The sequence below is a fragment of the Amblyraja radiata genome, chromosome 2, assembly GCF_010909765.2.
Source record: "Amblyraja radiata isolate CabotCenter1 chromosome 2, sAmbRad1.1.pri, whole genome shotgun sequence".
NCBI lineage: Eukaryota > Metazoa > Chordata > Chondrichthyes > Rajiformes > Rajidae > Amblyraja > Amblyraja radiata.
Genome location: NC_045957.1, coordinates 26938898 through 26953668, shown reverse-complemented (window position 1 = coordinate 26953668; position 14771 = coordinate 26938898). Strand labels below are relative to the sequence as shown.

Sequence of the window (14771 nt, the reverse complement as noted above, 5' to 3'; positions counted from 1 at the left end):
AATGGCGCACGGCTCGTCCAATGGGAGTGCGGGATTACCCTACCGGAACCGGAAAGGAGCCGCCTGACTGGCTGGGTCTGTGCCCAAAGATCTTGTAGCCCCGCTATAGGATCTTTGTCTGTGCCAGCCGGCCGGATGATGGACGTGGCGTCCCTCCAATGGGCGGGCGGGGAAACGCCCTACGCCGTCCAACCGGTAGCGGAGGGAGGTGGGGGCGGGACTAGCGGGGACATCCGGTGAGGGGCAGGAGGGAGGATCAGACAGACAGACAGACGGAGCTGCGCCACTCCACTCCCAGCCCAGCCCCGTCCACACGCACCGGCCCCAAATAGAAAACATTCCTCTCCCCCTCCATCGATTACACCCGGAGACCGACCGCCCGCCTGCCTTCTGTTTCCTAAACTTTGCGTGTGTTTTGAAGCCTTCTCCACGCCCATGTAGCGTTGCTTGTCTGTGGAGGTTTCAAGTTGCTTCTCCTCCCCCGGCCTCGGGGGCGTTCGCCGTACCTGGGATCGTCATCCATTTATTTTTTAAAGTGTTTTATTTGTGTGCGTGTGCGTGTGTGAGAGAGAGAGAGGCGAGGGGAAGTGGTCGTTTCTCTTTGCCTATTATTTCCAGTAAACTTTCTTTATTTGGTGGAGGGGCGGGGTCGGACCGTCGTCGAGCAACACCATGCCGCAGCCCAAGTCTCGGAAGGTTGCGATCCTGGGATACAGATCAGTGGGTGAGTAGTAACCCTGGCCCGAAGCCCAAGCGTTGAGAGCAAGTGGAACCGTCTGGCACAAGTGTGTACGAGGCAGAGTGGGTTCGGTGTTAATCCCAGGCCTAAAACTGCTTGTACAGCTGCTAAATGTTCTATATAAAATCCAATTGCATCACTAACCTCGGGAAATGGCTGACCTTCCTCCTCTCCTCCCACCCTCCTTCAATCCTATTCTTTAAAAAAAAATGTTGAGACTTTGACCAAGTGGTGGTGTGCTATCGGTTCCCGGAGGGGCTCTTGTAGTGGTGGATTTTCTCCCTTTTTTTCCCCTCTCTGAAACTTTTGTTTTGTTTTGCATCGTGCGTGGTTTGCTTTGGGGTTTTTTTTCGCCCTGCCTTTTTGTGGTTTGTTCCAGCAGTTTCCACTCACAAAGGAATTAATTCTGTGGGAACATTTACCTCGTGGAATGACTCCTTAATTTTCCTTCCCTCAAGCCGCTAGCTTTGTTTTAGTATTTCACTAATATAATTGTGATAGAGTAACTTTTGCATATATCGGATTGCATTTTAAAATTGGCAATACACTCAGCTTTAATTTCATAATTTGATGAGCCTTTTGGGAGGTTGTCTTTCGTTAACCTATGCTAAATGGGTCTTTTTGTCATTGTTTCTATCAGTGGGTTTCAGTTAACTATTTTTAAAGTAGTTTTATCTACTTCAGTGTTGTCCATCAAATTTCAATTTAACATAATGGGAAGGTCAGCTCTACAGTATTTTACAATTACAGCATTTTACACATGGTGAAAAACAAATATGAAACAATCTGCCTTTTATACATGCTTTCAACTTTTGAGTTGAGGGTAGGTTTGCATTTACATAATATATGTATTAAAGATTTTGCCAAATTAAATCCAATGATGCATTCAGCAGAAAAATGTTGCTGCATAAACAGGTTTTGATGCTGTTCTGTGATTGCCGATTTTGTCACTTCAACCAATAAAGATATTAGTTATTAACAGAAGTATTTATAATTTTAAATATTGGCAGCAGCTGACTTTCTTGAAAAATAATTCTGCTTTATATTTTTGAGGTCATGCGATATTCAGTATAATTTTGGATATGTAACGAAGCATTAGATTTCCAGTGCTATTAGGTGAAGGGAACAGTGAATATTTTTGGAATATTATTCTTTCCCACATGGCAGAACTGTTTATTTTCTTTACAGTAGATGACCTGCATTTGAAAGGAATTCTGACACCTAACATTTTGTACAAAATTAATCTATTTGATGAAGAAATAACCACTTTGATCACACTGCTTTAAGTCTGAAGTAGGATCTCTACCCAATATGTTGTCGGTCCACTCCCTCCACACATGCTGTTTGCCCCACTGAGTTCCTTCAGTGCTGTTTTGCTCTTAAACACCAGACTTTGCATGCCCATCTGATGTCAAAATTTGCCTCATCAATATCATGATTGTGCAACTATCTCACCATTAGTTCTATCCAGTGAAATGTGACGATATACCAATGGTTTATTCTAGAATGCTAGTGTACATTTGTAAAAAACAGCTGGCATAATAGGAAACTCAACTATGAATTGAATCCAATGTGTTGTGTTCATATACCCAGCTTGGGTGTTTTTTGATTTGTCTCATTTTTACATGTTCTATTTGTGGGTGGATAAGCACCCTGACAAATGAGACATTATTGGTATTAAAGTCCCACTGTATCCTTGTTTGAACGTTCTGAATTTTTCCACTGTGTATGTCATGTCGTGGTATCTACATTAAATTGATGCTTTTTAGTACATTTGACCAAATGTTTCCATGTACGGCAATCCTCTTTCACCGTTACGCTACAGATTTATTTCCAAGGATTGCAGTGCTTTCATTTGTCAGCAAGTTGCTCCACTTTTTTTCAGGTCAATCTAATTTTATAATTTCTAAATTTTATATCTTTTAATATTATACGGGTTGAAAATCCTGTTCCACTTGATTTTCTGCATTATAAATCCCCAGACATACTCTTGTTAGTAGGAATTACTACTAACGTATAAGGCACACCCATCAACATTTAAACTAGCTCTAATTTCTCTCTTCAGTCTGATTTGGGAGGTATAAAATTCCTGCTTTAAGTAAAAAAGGAAAATTATATATTAAACAAATCGTATATTAAGATTTTCCAGTTGGCATTCAGTGTATCTGAGAATTTTTGTATTGCTTTTGTTTGGACTTGGAATTTTGTTTACTGATAGTTTTATTTTCTAATCAACATTTTGAATATGATTAAAAATTTAAAAAGAACGGTAAATGCTGCAAAATCTGAAATATAACTGGAAAATCCTACCAAACACTCGTAACATCAAGTAGCTTCTGTAGAAAGAAAAACAGTTAATGCTTCAGGTCGACCTGAAACGTTAACTCCGCTTCTTTCCACAGATGTTCCACTGATACCTGCTGTTTGTTCCCAGTTTTTGTTTTCGGTGTGGCTGTCATTTTTTCCATAACCATTCTCTGCAGTAGAGCTGATCACCTTCAAGATCCTCTTTTATATTGAAGTCTTTGCTTTGCTCATTAAATTCAGTGTTTTACTGCCAATCTGGTTGGGCATGGTATGGAATAAAAAATATGTCACTTGAATAACTTGTGGAAAAAAAACTGGGATTTCTACTTGGAGATCATTCATTGGAACTTGAAAAAAGACAACCGAAGCTTTGTTGAAATGAAAGGATGGAAAGTGAGATCTGTGATAGGATGGAATGCAGAGGATATGGTTAAGATAGAAAAGTAACAATTGAGTTCATTCTTCCTCAAATGCAGTGCAACATGGATCCTATGGTATAAATCATTCTGAAGCCACTTAAAGAATTGGTCACCAAGACTGATTGGGGATTACATCTTATGTGCAGATATTGAAATTGTTGAATTCAATTTTGATTTTTTGCATGCAGAAGGGAAATAATGTACCTACTTGATGCCTTGTTCATCTCTTGTGACACACACTGCATTGCAAAGTCAGAGGTCAAAGACAGCTTGGCTCAGAATATGAGACAGGCAAAGAAGTGACAGGTTATGTGGACTGAATGGAGCAGTCATGCAATGTTAATTTCTGTAGAGATCACGGCATCTGCACCAAATACACTGCAACAAATTTTTTTTAGTTCAGAGATACAGCATGGAAACGTGTCCTTCGGTCGACGTCGAGAATTGATCACCCATTTTCATTAGTTCCCTGTTATCCCACTTTTTCTGTACATTAAAGGCGATTTTACAGAAGAAATTTAACTTAAAAACCTGCACGTCTTTGGGATGTGGGAGGAAACCAACACGGTCACGGAGAACGTGCAATCTCCACACAGACGGCATCCAAGGTCAGGCTTCAACCTGATAATCTGGTGCTGTGAGGTGGCAGCTCTACCAACTGTGCCACTGTCCCTTCTTAACTGGAAGCATTTTGAATGCCTTACTTGCTACCAAGGGTACACGCAAGGCCAGGTCCTGTTGGTGATTGTGGTGTCGATTGGGATATCGTACAGGAAATGGTTCCAGAATGTTGAATTAGATCTGTGCAGCAAGTGGTGAAAAACTAAATGTGAAACCTGAAGGGGTGGAAGGCAAGATGGAACTACACCATGTCTGGAAATGAAGGGAAAGGGGTGATAGCAGAAGTTCTGGCAATCATTGTTGTATTTTCAGATAATGATGTATATAAACTCATTTAAAAGTGGAAACCGAGGCAATGTCATGGTGTTTTGGTTTAACCGTTTACGTTAACAATATCAACATTTTATTCTGCGCTGAGGTATTTGGAAATATTTTCCAGATGTATTTATGCTGGGTTATGTAGATTGGTCAATTGTGGATTAATATTTTGAAAATGCTTTTGTAGGTTTTAAATAGTGGTTGAGCAACTGTCAGCTAGTTTTGAATTCCTGTATTTATTGCTATTTAAAGTTAAATTTCCTTTATGGCTCGTTGACGAACATGATTGTTGTGTATCCTGTTCATCATGATTGTTGTGGCAATTGGGCGAATGATTGTTGTTAATGATATTTGGAAAATGGAGGTTCCATCTTCTCAACCAGCCAAGACTGCAGATGGAAATGAAATGCTGAGATTTAAATACAATGAGTGTAATTATACTAGAATCATTTCAGAATACATATGGGTTAACTTTAATGTGTAGGAAGGAACTGCAGATGCTGGTTTACACCGAAGATAGACACAAAATGCTGGAGTAACAACTCGGTGGGACAGGCAGCAACTCTGGATAGAAGGAATGGGTGATGTTTCGGATCGAGACCCGTCAAATTCTTTTGAAGAAGGATCTCAACACAAAATGTCGCTCATTCCTTTTATCTAGAGATGCCGCCTGTCCCACTGAGTTACTCCAGCATTTTGTGTCTCTTAGCTTAGCTTTAATATGCATCAAATCCTTTGGTGTTTTCTATGTGGTAAGATGATCCCCAAATTTCTCTCCAAAAATACTATGATTAGAGCTAATATCTTTAAATACTCCATTTAATAAGTCTCTAATTGTTCGCTGTACTGTTCTATCATGCCTTCCTGCTGCCCTGCTGTCCTCTTTCACTTCTGCATTGAGCATTTCATTGCTTCACAGTGAACCTCCAACCACAACCTCCGACCCCTTCCAATCATTTGCTACTTGGGGGAAATCAGTGTTTAACAACTTTAAACATTATTTAAGCTCTGGCATGTTTTTGAGTAGAAAAATAATTTCTATAAGGGCTTCCTTGGAACTAACATCAGCTAATTGTTTCTAATTTTAATGGAAAATGTCTCATTTTTTATGATAGTTAAAAAAAGCTAGTTCAAGCTTCCAATGAATTATGCTGTTCAACTTTCTGAGTGCTTTCATGAAATCCTCTCAAAATTCAAGGGGAACAAAAAGGGTTTAAAGCTTTTATTTTACTACCTCGCATCTGCCCAAAGTGCTCGTGGCATTTCTGATCACATGGCCTTAATCCTTTTTGATTTTTGTCACTCGTCCCAAGTTCCTTTCCCTAATTTCTAGTCAATAGCATCTATTGCTTATCTCCACAAATCACGACAGCTCTTTTGACCAAACTGGCATGCAAACAGCAGATTTGGGATTAAATGCAGTTTTCTACCTAGTTACTGTGTAGAAAGGTCTTCATTAAGCACACGGTTCTCTTGTTACCGTCTCAGATTACAGCTATTACGCTGTTCCCAGTAGGACATCTGTATGTCCGAGCCACAATTCTCATTTGATCAAAGGTCACTGGACTATCTCACGCCTAAATAATTTCACCATTACTTTCACATTATTGTCGTACTTCTCGCCCAATGTCTGCCTACGAATTTAGGCTGAGAATGAGCTCCCATTCAATTAACTTACGGTTGTTCTGTAACTAAATTTCATTTATTCACAATTGCTTCATTATAGTTTCAGTCTTTCAATATTATTGGAATGTTTAAATTAAGATGACCCCCATGTAATTCGTCTTGGGAAAGTAATTGGGCTTTCCTTGCCTGCTCAGGCCTACGGATCCAGATCAGTGTGGTCATTCCTGTTGGCACTGGCCTTGACTTTGACAATTTATGACACCATTGGTGTGCCGTATCCAAAAAGTTAACCGGACTAACTCCACTGCCAAGCTCTGGCAGTCATGGCTTTTGTAGTACAGGTGCACAACCTTTTATCCGAAAGCCTTGGGACCAGACACTTTTCGTAATTCAGAATTTGTCGGTCTTCGGAATGGAAATTTTTTAGCGTAGATTTTAATGGCTGGCTCAGTGGTAGAGTGCTCGGCTCATATCCGCAAGGTCGCGAGTTTGCGCCTTGATCGCGGCAGTAAACTCGGTCGCGAGTTTGAGTCTTCAATGTAGTTTTTTCTTGCAGAATAAATGTTTGTATGAAATGCAGTGTAGGAGAGGTGTACTGACTGTGTGGGCAGAACTTTGGAAGTGATTGCCCACTAGTCTAAAAAGCCGCTGTGTCTCCCTGTCCCTGGGATAGCAGGGGGCGATCAAACAGCACAATACCCCCCTCCCCCTCCAACTCCAGAGGAATCCGCTCCCCAATGGGCCGCTACGGCGACAAGTGGCAGTTTGCCCACAGCCCGAGCTGCGCCCCCTCATCCGCCACCCCAAGAACAAGACGTACCTTGCACACCATCAGCTTCTGCCCCTACGTGTTCCTCTGGAGTTGGAGCGGGGCTGGGCTGGAGTTGCTGCTGGCTGTGGGTCTCTGGGATCTCCGTGCTTGCAGTGGGCCTGGGGGTCGGTGTCCCGTTGGTTCTGACGTCTCCGGCCACCCCCCTGGACTGGAGCTGTGACTGGAAACTGTACCGCCCTTGCCCCCTCCCTCTGCAACTGCAAACAACCCCACTCTCCTGCAAGGGCGGTACAGTTCCCGGAGAATGGCAGGTGGCCGGAGACGTCAGGACCAACAGGAACCCGCTCGCCGATGGGCCCCTACGACGCCCCGAGCTGCGCCCCGTCATCCGCAACCCAGGTTCCTCTGTAGTTGGAGCTGGGCTGGGCTGCTGTTGGCTGTGGGTCTCTGAGATCTCCGTGCTTGCAATGGGCCTGGGGGTCGGTGTCCCGATGAGGGGGTGCAGCTCGGGGAACGGCTTCTGGTGGTCCTAACGTTTCCGGCCAGTTTGCAGTTTTCCTCTGGAGTTGGAACGGGGCTGGGCTGCTGCTGGCTGTGGGTCTCTGGGATCTCTGTGCTTGCAGTGGGCCTGGGGGTCGGTGTCCCGTTGGTCCTGATGTCTCCGGTGACTGGCACTTACCTGCTGGTATCGCCGACTTGAAGACAGTGCAAAGCCCCTGCGCCGGTGCAATGGGCGGGGAGCTGGGGAGGGAAGGGGTCACACACATAGCCGGGAAGCAGAGGGGTGTAGGTGGGGTGAAACTGAAGCGAGCGACAATCTGCTGCTGCCTGCCCCGCTGAGTTAAAAAGTTCCCACGCAAGACTCACGAAACACTGTGTATCGTGAGTCTACCATGGGAACTTTTTAACTCAGCGGGCAGGCAGCAGCATATTGTCAATTATTAACCCTCCCGCGCAATATACCCTCACCTTCTCTTTTATGAATGGGGATTTAGTTCCCCTTTCTTCGAGGACCGACCGGAGGTTCTGCTGTCACCTCTGCGGGCCGCCCTCGGTGAACGTTTTCAAGGACCTTTCTTCAAGGACCGAAAAAATGGCCGCTATTCGGAGGTTTTCGTTATTTGGATCTTCGGATAAAAGGTTGTGCACCTGTATACATACAGTCCTTTAGGATACGTTATGTTTTGTTACATTACAGCCTTATTCTAAAATTGATTAAATTCATCTTTTTAATCATCAATCTACACACAATACCCCATAATAAAAAGGCAAAAACAGGTGTTTAGAAATTTTTGCAAATTAATTAAAAAGAAATAACTGAAATATCACATTTACATAAGTGTTCAGACCCTTTACTCAGTACTTGTTGAGGCACCTTTGGCAGAGATTACAGCCTCAAGTCTTCTTGGGTATGAAGCTACAAGCTTGGCACACCTGTATTTGGGTAATTTTGCCCCTTCTCTGCAGATCCCCTCAAGCTCTGTCGGGTTGGATGGGGAACGTCGATGCACAGCTATTTTCAGGTCCCTCCAGAGATGTTCGATCGGGTTCAAATCCGGGCTCTGGCTGGGCTACTCAAGGACATTCGCAGACTTGTCACAAAGCCACTCCTGCGTTGTCTTGGCTGTGTACTTAGGGCTGTTGTCCTGTTGGAAGGTGAACCTCCATCTCAGTCTGAGGTCCAGAACACACTGGAGCAGGTTTTCATCAAGGACCTCACTGTACTTTGCTCCGTTCATCTTGCCCTCGATCCTGACTAGTCTCCCAGTTCCTGTTGCTGAAAAACATCCCCACAGCATGATGCTGCCACCTCCATGCTTCACCGTAGGTATGGTATTGGCCAGGTGATGAGCGGTGCCTAGTTTTCTCCAGGTGTGACGCTTGGCATTCAGGCCAAAGAGTTCAATATTGGTTTCATCAGACCAAAGAATCTTGTTTCTCATGCCTTTTGGCAAACTCCAAGCGGGATGTCGTGTGCCTTTTACTGAGGAGTGGCTCCGTCTGGCCACTCTACCATAAAGGCCTGATTGGTGGAGTGCTGCAGATATAGTTGTCCTTCTGGAAGGTTCTCCCATCTCAACAGAAGAACTCTGGAGCTCTGTCAGAGTGACCATCGGGTTCTTCCATTTAAGAATAACGGAGGCCACTGTGCTCTTCGGGACCTGCAATGCTGCAGAAATTGTCTTATACCCATCCCCAGATCTGTGTCTCGACACAATCTTGTCTTGGAGGTCTACGAACAATTCCGTCTTCATGGCTTGGATTTTGATCTGATATGCACTGTTGACAGTGGGACCTTATATAGACAGGTGTGTGCCTTTCCAAATCATGTACAATCAATTTAATTTACCACTGGTGGACTCCCAAGTTGTAGATACATCTCAAGGGTAAGGCATTTAGTTAAAAATAAGTGGTAAGGCGTTTAGAACAAAGATGAGGAAACAGAGTTGTGAGCCTGTAGAATTCTCTGCCTCAGAGGGTGGTGGAGGCCGGTCCTCTGGATACTTTCAAGAGAGAGCTCCACAAATCATGACAGCTCTTTTGACCAAACTGGCATGCAGAAATTTCTAAACTCCTGTTTCGCTTCTTCATTCTGGGGTGTAGTGTGTAGATTGATGATTAAAAAATGAGTTTAATCCATTTTAAAATAAGGCTGTAATGTAACCAAATGTGGAAAAAATGAAGGTCTGAATACTTTCTGAATGCACTGTATACAAGCAGACGAATAGGCCTTGATCCATATACCTCCACTCCCTGCAATTACATGTGCTTATCTGAAAGCCTCTTAAATGCTACTGTCGTATCTACCTCCACCACCACCCCAGGCAGCTTATCCCAGGCACCACTTACTCTCTTTTAAAAAAAATAAATTCTTGCATTTGACCCCTCCCCACTTTCTAATGATGTAAATATTTATGCATCTACCACCCTCCCAGACCTATCATGAGTGAGAAAAACATTGTCATATTTCCCCTTCAATTCTGTACTTTTGTTTTTCCTGTAGAAAGTGACCCCAGTTTAATTTCCTCAATCTAAGAATCTTAAATCCATCTCAGCCCATTAGCAATGTCCACATAACTTTTAGTATTTTTTTTTGACTGGTTATTTACATAGGGGGGTTTCTAAGTAGCATCTAATTGATGCCAGTATTACAATTCAGTTGAATTTGTGAACATAATTGCTATTTAACACACTGTATATGGCAGTAATTATGCACAACATATTATTGATGTATTTGAAATATTTCATACAGCTTATGTTAACCTATCAGCACTTTCTTTATTGAGCTTAGTTTATTATTATGTGTACCGAGGTACAGTGAAAAGCTTTTTTGCTTGCATGCTATCCAGTCAACGGTGGTGAGCATGATTACAATCTTGCCATTCGCAGTGTAAAGATACCAGATAACGGGTATATAATTAATGCAAGATAAAGACTGATTAAATATAGTTCAAAGGTTGCCAATGCAGTAGATGAGAAGTCAGGACTCCATTCTAACTGATGAGGACTGTTCAGTTGCCAGATAACAGCTGGGAAGAAACTCCCTGAATTTGGAGGTATGTGTTTTCAAACTTCTGTACCTCTTGCCTGATGGGAGAAGAGGGACTGGCCGAATTGAGAATGGTCCTTGATTATGCTGGTGGGTTTGCGTGATGGTCTGGGCTACGTCCACAACTCTGCAATTTCTTGCCGTTTTGGGTGGAGCTGTTCCTAAAGTTGTGATGCATCCCGATGGAATGGCGCATCTGCAGAAGTCAGTGTGGGTTGTTGAGGACATGTCGAACTTCCTAAGCCTTCTAAGGAAGTAGAGACGTTGATGTGCTTTGTTGGCTATTGCTTCCGTCTTTGTTGGCCATTGCTTCCGTCTTTGTTGGCTATTGCTTCCATCTTTGTTGGCTATTGCTTCCATCTTTGTTGGCTATTGCTTCCGTCTTCCAATAACTGTATATTTAGCTTCGGGCTTTGTTTTTCAGAACAAAAATGTTCTTCAGAAATCAAATCTGATGTTTAGTACTCTTAATTGGCCTTTCCTCAAAGAAAACTGAATAGCAATTAAGCTGACCACATCAAATATTTATTTGACTTTGTTGTTTAAGTGTGGTAGGCCTGCACTTTAGCAGAATAATATTTCGATTCACATAGGATATGCAAACCTCCAAAAAAAACATTGATTGATAGTATTCACTGTAATGCTAAAAATGCTTAAATGCCATCACCTCCAAGGTGAAATCAGGAGGCAGCTCAAACTACAGCGAGGCATCACTCCCTGACTAGCGCAATGCGTTCTACGCACACTTTGCTAGGGAGAACAACGATGTGCCTTACCGAGCCCCCATTCACCCTGGAGGTATTACAGTCACAGGGCCCGACGTCAGAAGATCCTTCGGGGGGTGAATCCTCGGAAAGCGCCTGGACCTGATGGTGTACCCGGTCGGGTTCTCAAAACCTGTGCAGACCAACTGGCTGGAGTTTTTGCGGACATTTTCAACCTCTCACTTCTGAGGTCTGAGGTTCCCACCTGCTTTGAGAGGGCATCAATAATACCGATGCCCAAGAAGAGTAAGGTGATGTGCCTCAATGACTTATCGACCAGTGGCACTAATTAATGTCTGGTGATGAAGTGCTTTGAGAGGTTGGTTAAGGTGCATATCAACTCCTACCTCGACAAGAACCGCGACTTCATCGCGAGTTCATCTACCGCCACACCAGGTCAACGGAGGATGGGATCTCACTGGCTCTCCACTCCGCATTGGACCACTTGGACAATAAAAACACTTGCATCATGTTGTTGTTTATGGTCTACAGCTCGGCGTTTAATACCATCATCCCCTCCAAGCTGGTTACCAAGCTCATGGAACTGGGCCTCTGCACATCTCTCTGCAATTGGATCCTCGACTTCCTCATCCACAGACCACATTCTGTTCGAATTGGCAGAAATACTTCATCCTCCATACCAATCAGTATGGGAGCACCTCAAGGCTGCGTGCTCAGTCCCCTGCTTTACTCACTCTATACCCATGACTGTGTAGCAGGACATAGTGCGAACTCCATCAAGTTCGCCGACGACACCACTGTTGTTGGACGGATTACACATGGTGATGAGTCAGAGTATAGAAGTGAGATCGACCGATTGACCAAATGGTGCCAGCACAACAACCTGGCTCTCAACATCAGTAAAACCAGGGAACTGATTGTGGACTTTGGAAGGAGAAGGATGAGGACCCATAATCCTGTTTATATCAATGGGACGATGGTGGAAAGGGTCAAATACTTCAGATTCCTGGGCGTGCATATTTCCGAAGATCTTTCCTGGACCCAGCACACTGATACAATTATAAAGAAGGCACATCACCGCTTCTACTTCCTGAGAAGATTACAGAGCTTCGGTATGTCAAAGAGGATTTTCTTGAACTTCTACAGGTGCACAGTAGAGAGCATACTGACTGATTGTATTGTGGCCTGGTTCAGCAACTTGAACGTCCAGGAGCGGAACAGACTGCAAAAAGTTGTGACCACTGCCCAGTCCATCACCTGCTCTGACCTCCCCACCATCGAAGGGATCTACCGAAGTTGCTGCCTCAAAAAGGGAGCCAACATCATCAAAGACCCACACCATCCTGGCCACACACTCATTTCACCATTGCCATCGGGAAGAAGGTGCAGGAGCCTGAAAACTAACGTCCGGGTTCAGGAACAGCTTCTCCCCTACAACCATCAGGCGATTAAACAACAAATAAGCTCTGAACTACAACAGACTTATTATTGTTGCACTATATTTGTTTAGTTATTGAGTATGTGTGCATGTGTACATATACCCACTGACCTTTTTTTTAAAATCCCGTTATGTACTATGTTTACATATTCTGTTGTGCTGCAGCAATCAAGAATTTCATTGTTCTACCTGGGACATATGACTAAAACACTCTTGACTCTTCTCTGTGTCATTCATCCAGTGGCCATTATTGTCAGATGACAGAAGTTAGGTGCTCAAGAGCTTTTCCCAATTTTCACCAATAGCATGTCAGAGACTCCTTTCCATTGTTGCAATCACAATGTGATTGTGATTGCAACTTTTACGGCTTTTATTATTGTGTTTGAGAAATGCTCTCCAAATGTGTTCCCTATCCTTCATCATAATAAATAAAATCGATATTAAATAATAAATTGTGAAATAAACCCTTTATTGTAGAGAATATTTGTGGTTTTCACGAACGGGGGGAGAACTCTAATGCCTTAAAGGGGCACTGTTGCAGTATAACAGCCAGGAAATTGGTCCAACTTGCCCCATCTACACTAGTCCCACCTGCCTGTGTTTGGCCCTTATCCCTCTAAATATTTCCTCACCTTGTAATAATGTTTTGAAATTTATTAAAAGCAATTGAATTCTCTAAATTTTGTGCGAAACAGTTAATTAATGCATTTAAAAACCTTAAGTTTGCATTCATCTACTATATTAATATTTTAAATTTTGTTCTCCTGAAGTAAATGACTTTTCATATGAGAGTTACATATCCTCATTTGGTTGGACCATTGATACCCACCCCCAATTTGTCACACCCTGTTTCCTGATCCGCATTTCCTACCTAGGTTATGAACACCCGAGGGACGGGTTTGCCGGCTGCAGGCATCTTCTGCCGTGTGAAAACTTGGTTCGTGGCAATATCTGATTGGTTGAGTGGAATATCCTAGTTAAAGTATCTGTTGCCCTTTGCCCTGTGTTATTTAAAAATAGTGCTGGGTAACTGCATTTCCAACTTGCAAACTTTGTGTTATATACACAATTCTCGGGAGTGGAACCCATTTTTAACTGGGGGAGGATATGTATGCAGCAGAACAGCTCAAGTTCCAACTAATATGACATTGGTTTTCAGTTTGCTGTAACATTACATGTAGTAGAAAAACACGTAATTTGCAACCTAGAAAATGTGGTATAATTTTTACAGTCTGCATGACTTGATCCATTTATCGTCACTCTGCTTTGCTCTGACTGCAGTTGGTTTTGATTATATCTCTCCGGTCATTGGAAATCAACTTTGTATTTATTGAGAACATGTTGTCCTGCATTCTTGGGTCCAGAACTGAAAGAAATGAAATACTGTTACAGAATGCATAATGCCGCTGTTATAAAGCTACGCTATGTAGGGCGTTATAGTTCAGGAAATACCCTGTTCCAGCAATTAAATTCAAAATAACAAGACTCACAGGCTTGCACTTTATAGTTATAAAGCATCACAACATCATAATTCAAGCAGGATAATACATTCTGTACCTTATGATACAAATCCTCCTAGCGATACAAACTTGCTCATCTGACCATGAGCTGTACCATAAATTACCATAAATTTCTACCCTCCCCCTGAACGAACAGCCATCGACTCACTTCGCAACAACCCAGACTGGGTTATCAAACCCGCCGACAAGGGAGGTGCCGTGGTAGTCTGGCGCGTCGATCTCTACAAAGCTGAGGCCACGCGCCAACTCTCGGGCACCTCCTCCTACTTACACCTGGACCATGACCCCACAGACGATCACCAGGCTACTATCTCTAGCACCGACTTAAACTCCCACTCCCTGTCCCCCCGAGCCTCAAACCTCATCATTCTCCAGCCCCGCACGGCCCGATTTTACCTTCTCCCCAAAATCCACAAACCTGACTGTCCTGGTAGACCCATTGTCTCTGCATGTTCGTGCCCTACCAAACTTATTTCCACATGCCTTGACTCCATCCTATCCCCCTTGGTTAAATCCCTCCCTACCTATGTTCAAGACACCTCAGACACTCACCTCAGACCATCCCCTCATTTTCACCATGGACGTCCAGTCACTCTACACCTCCATCCCCCACCAGGATGGTCTCAAAGCCCTCCGGTTCTTCCTCGACCGGAGAATCAACCTATACCCGTCCACTGATAATCTCATCCGCCTAGCGGAGTTGGTCCTTACCCTCAATAACTTCTCGTCTGACTCC

At 43.4% G+C, this 14771-nt stretch overlaps 1 protein-coding gene across 1 annotated transcript in view; it reads left to right on the top strand.

The window, feature by feature from the left end:
• The first annotated feature begins 244 nt into the window (after positions 1–244).
• Positions 245–14771, top strand: part of rheb (Ras homolog, mTORC1 binding) — a 70542-nt gene continuing 56015 nt past the window's right edge. Inside the window, exon 1 of the mRNA XM_033043916.1 lies at positions 245–724. Within this exon, the coding sequence (XP_032899807.1) occupies positions 673–724 (52 nt within the window). The 5' untranslated portion in view covers positions 245–672. The remainder of the gene's footprint in view (positions 725–14771) is intronic.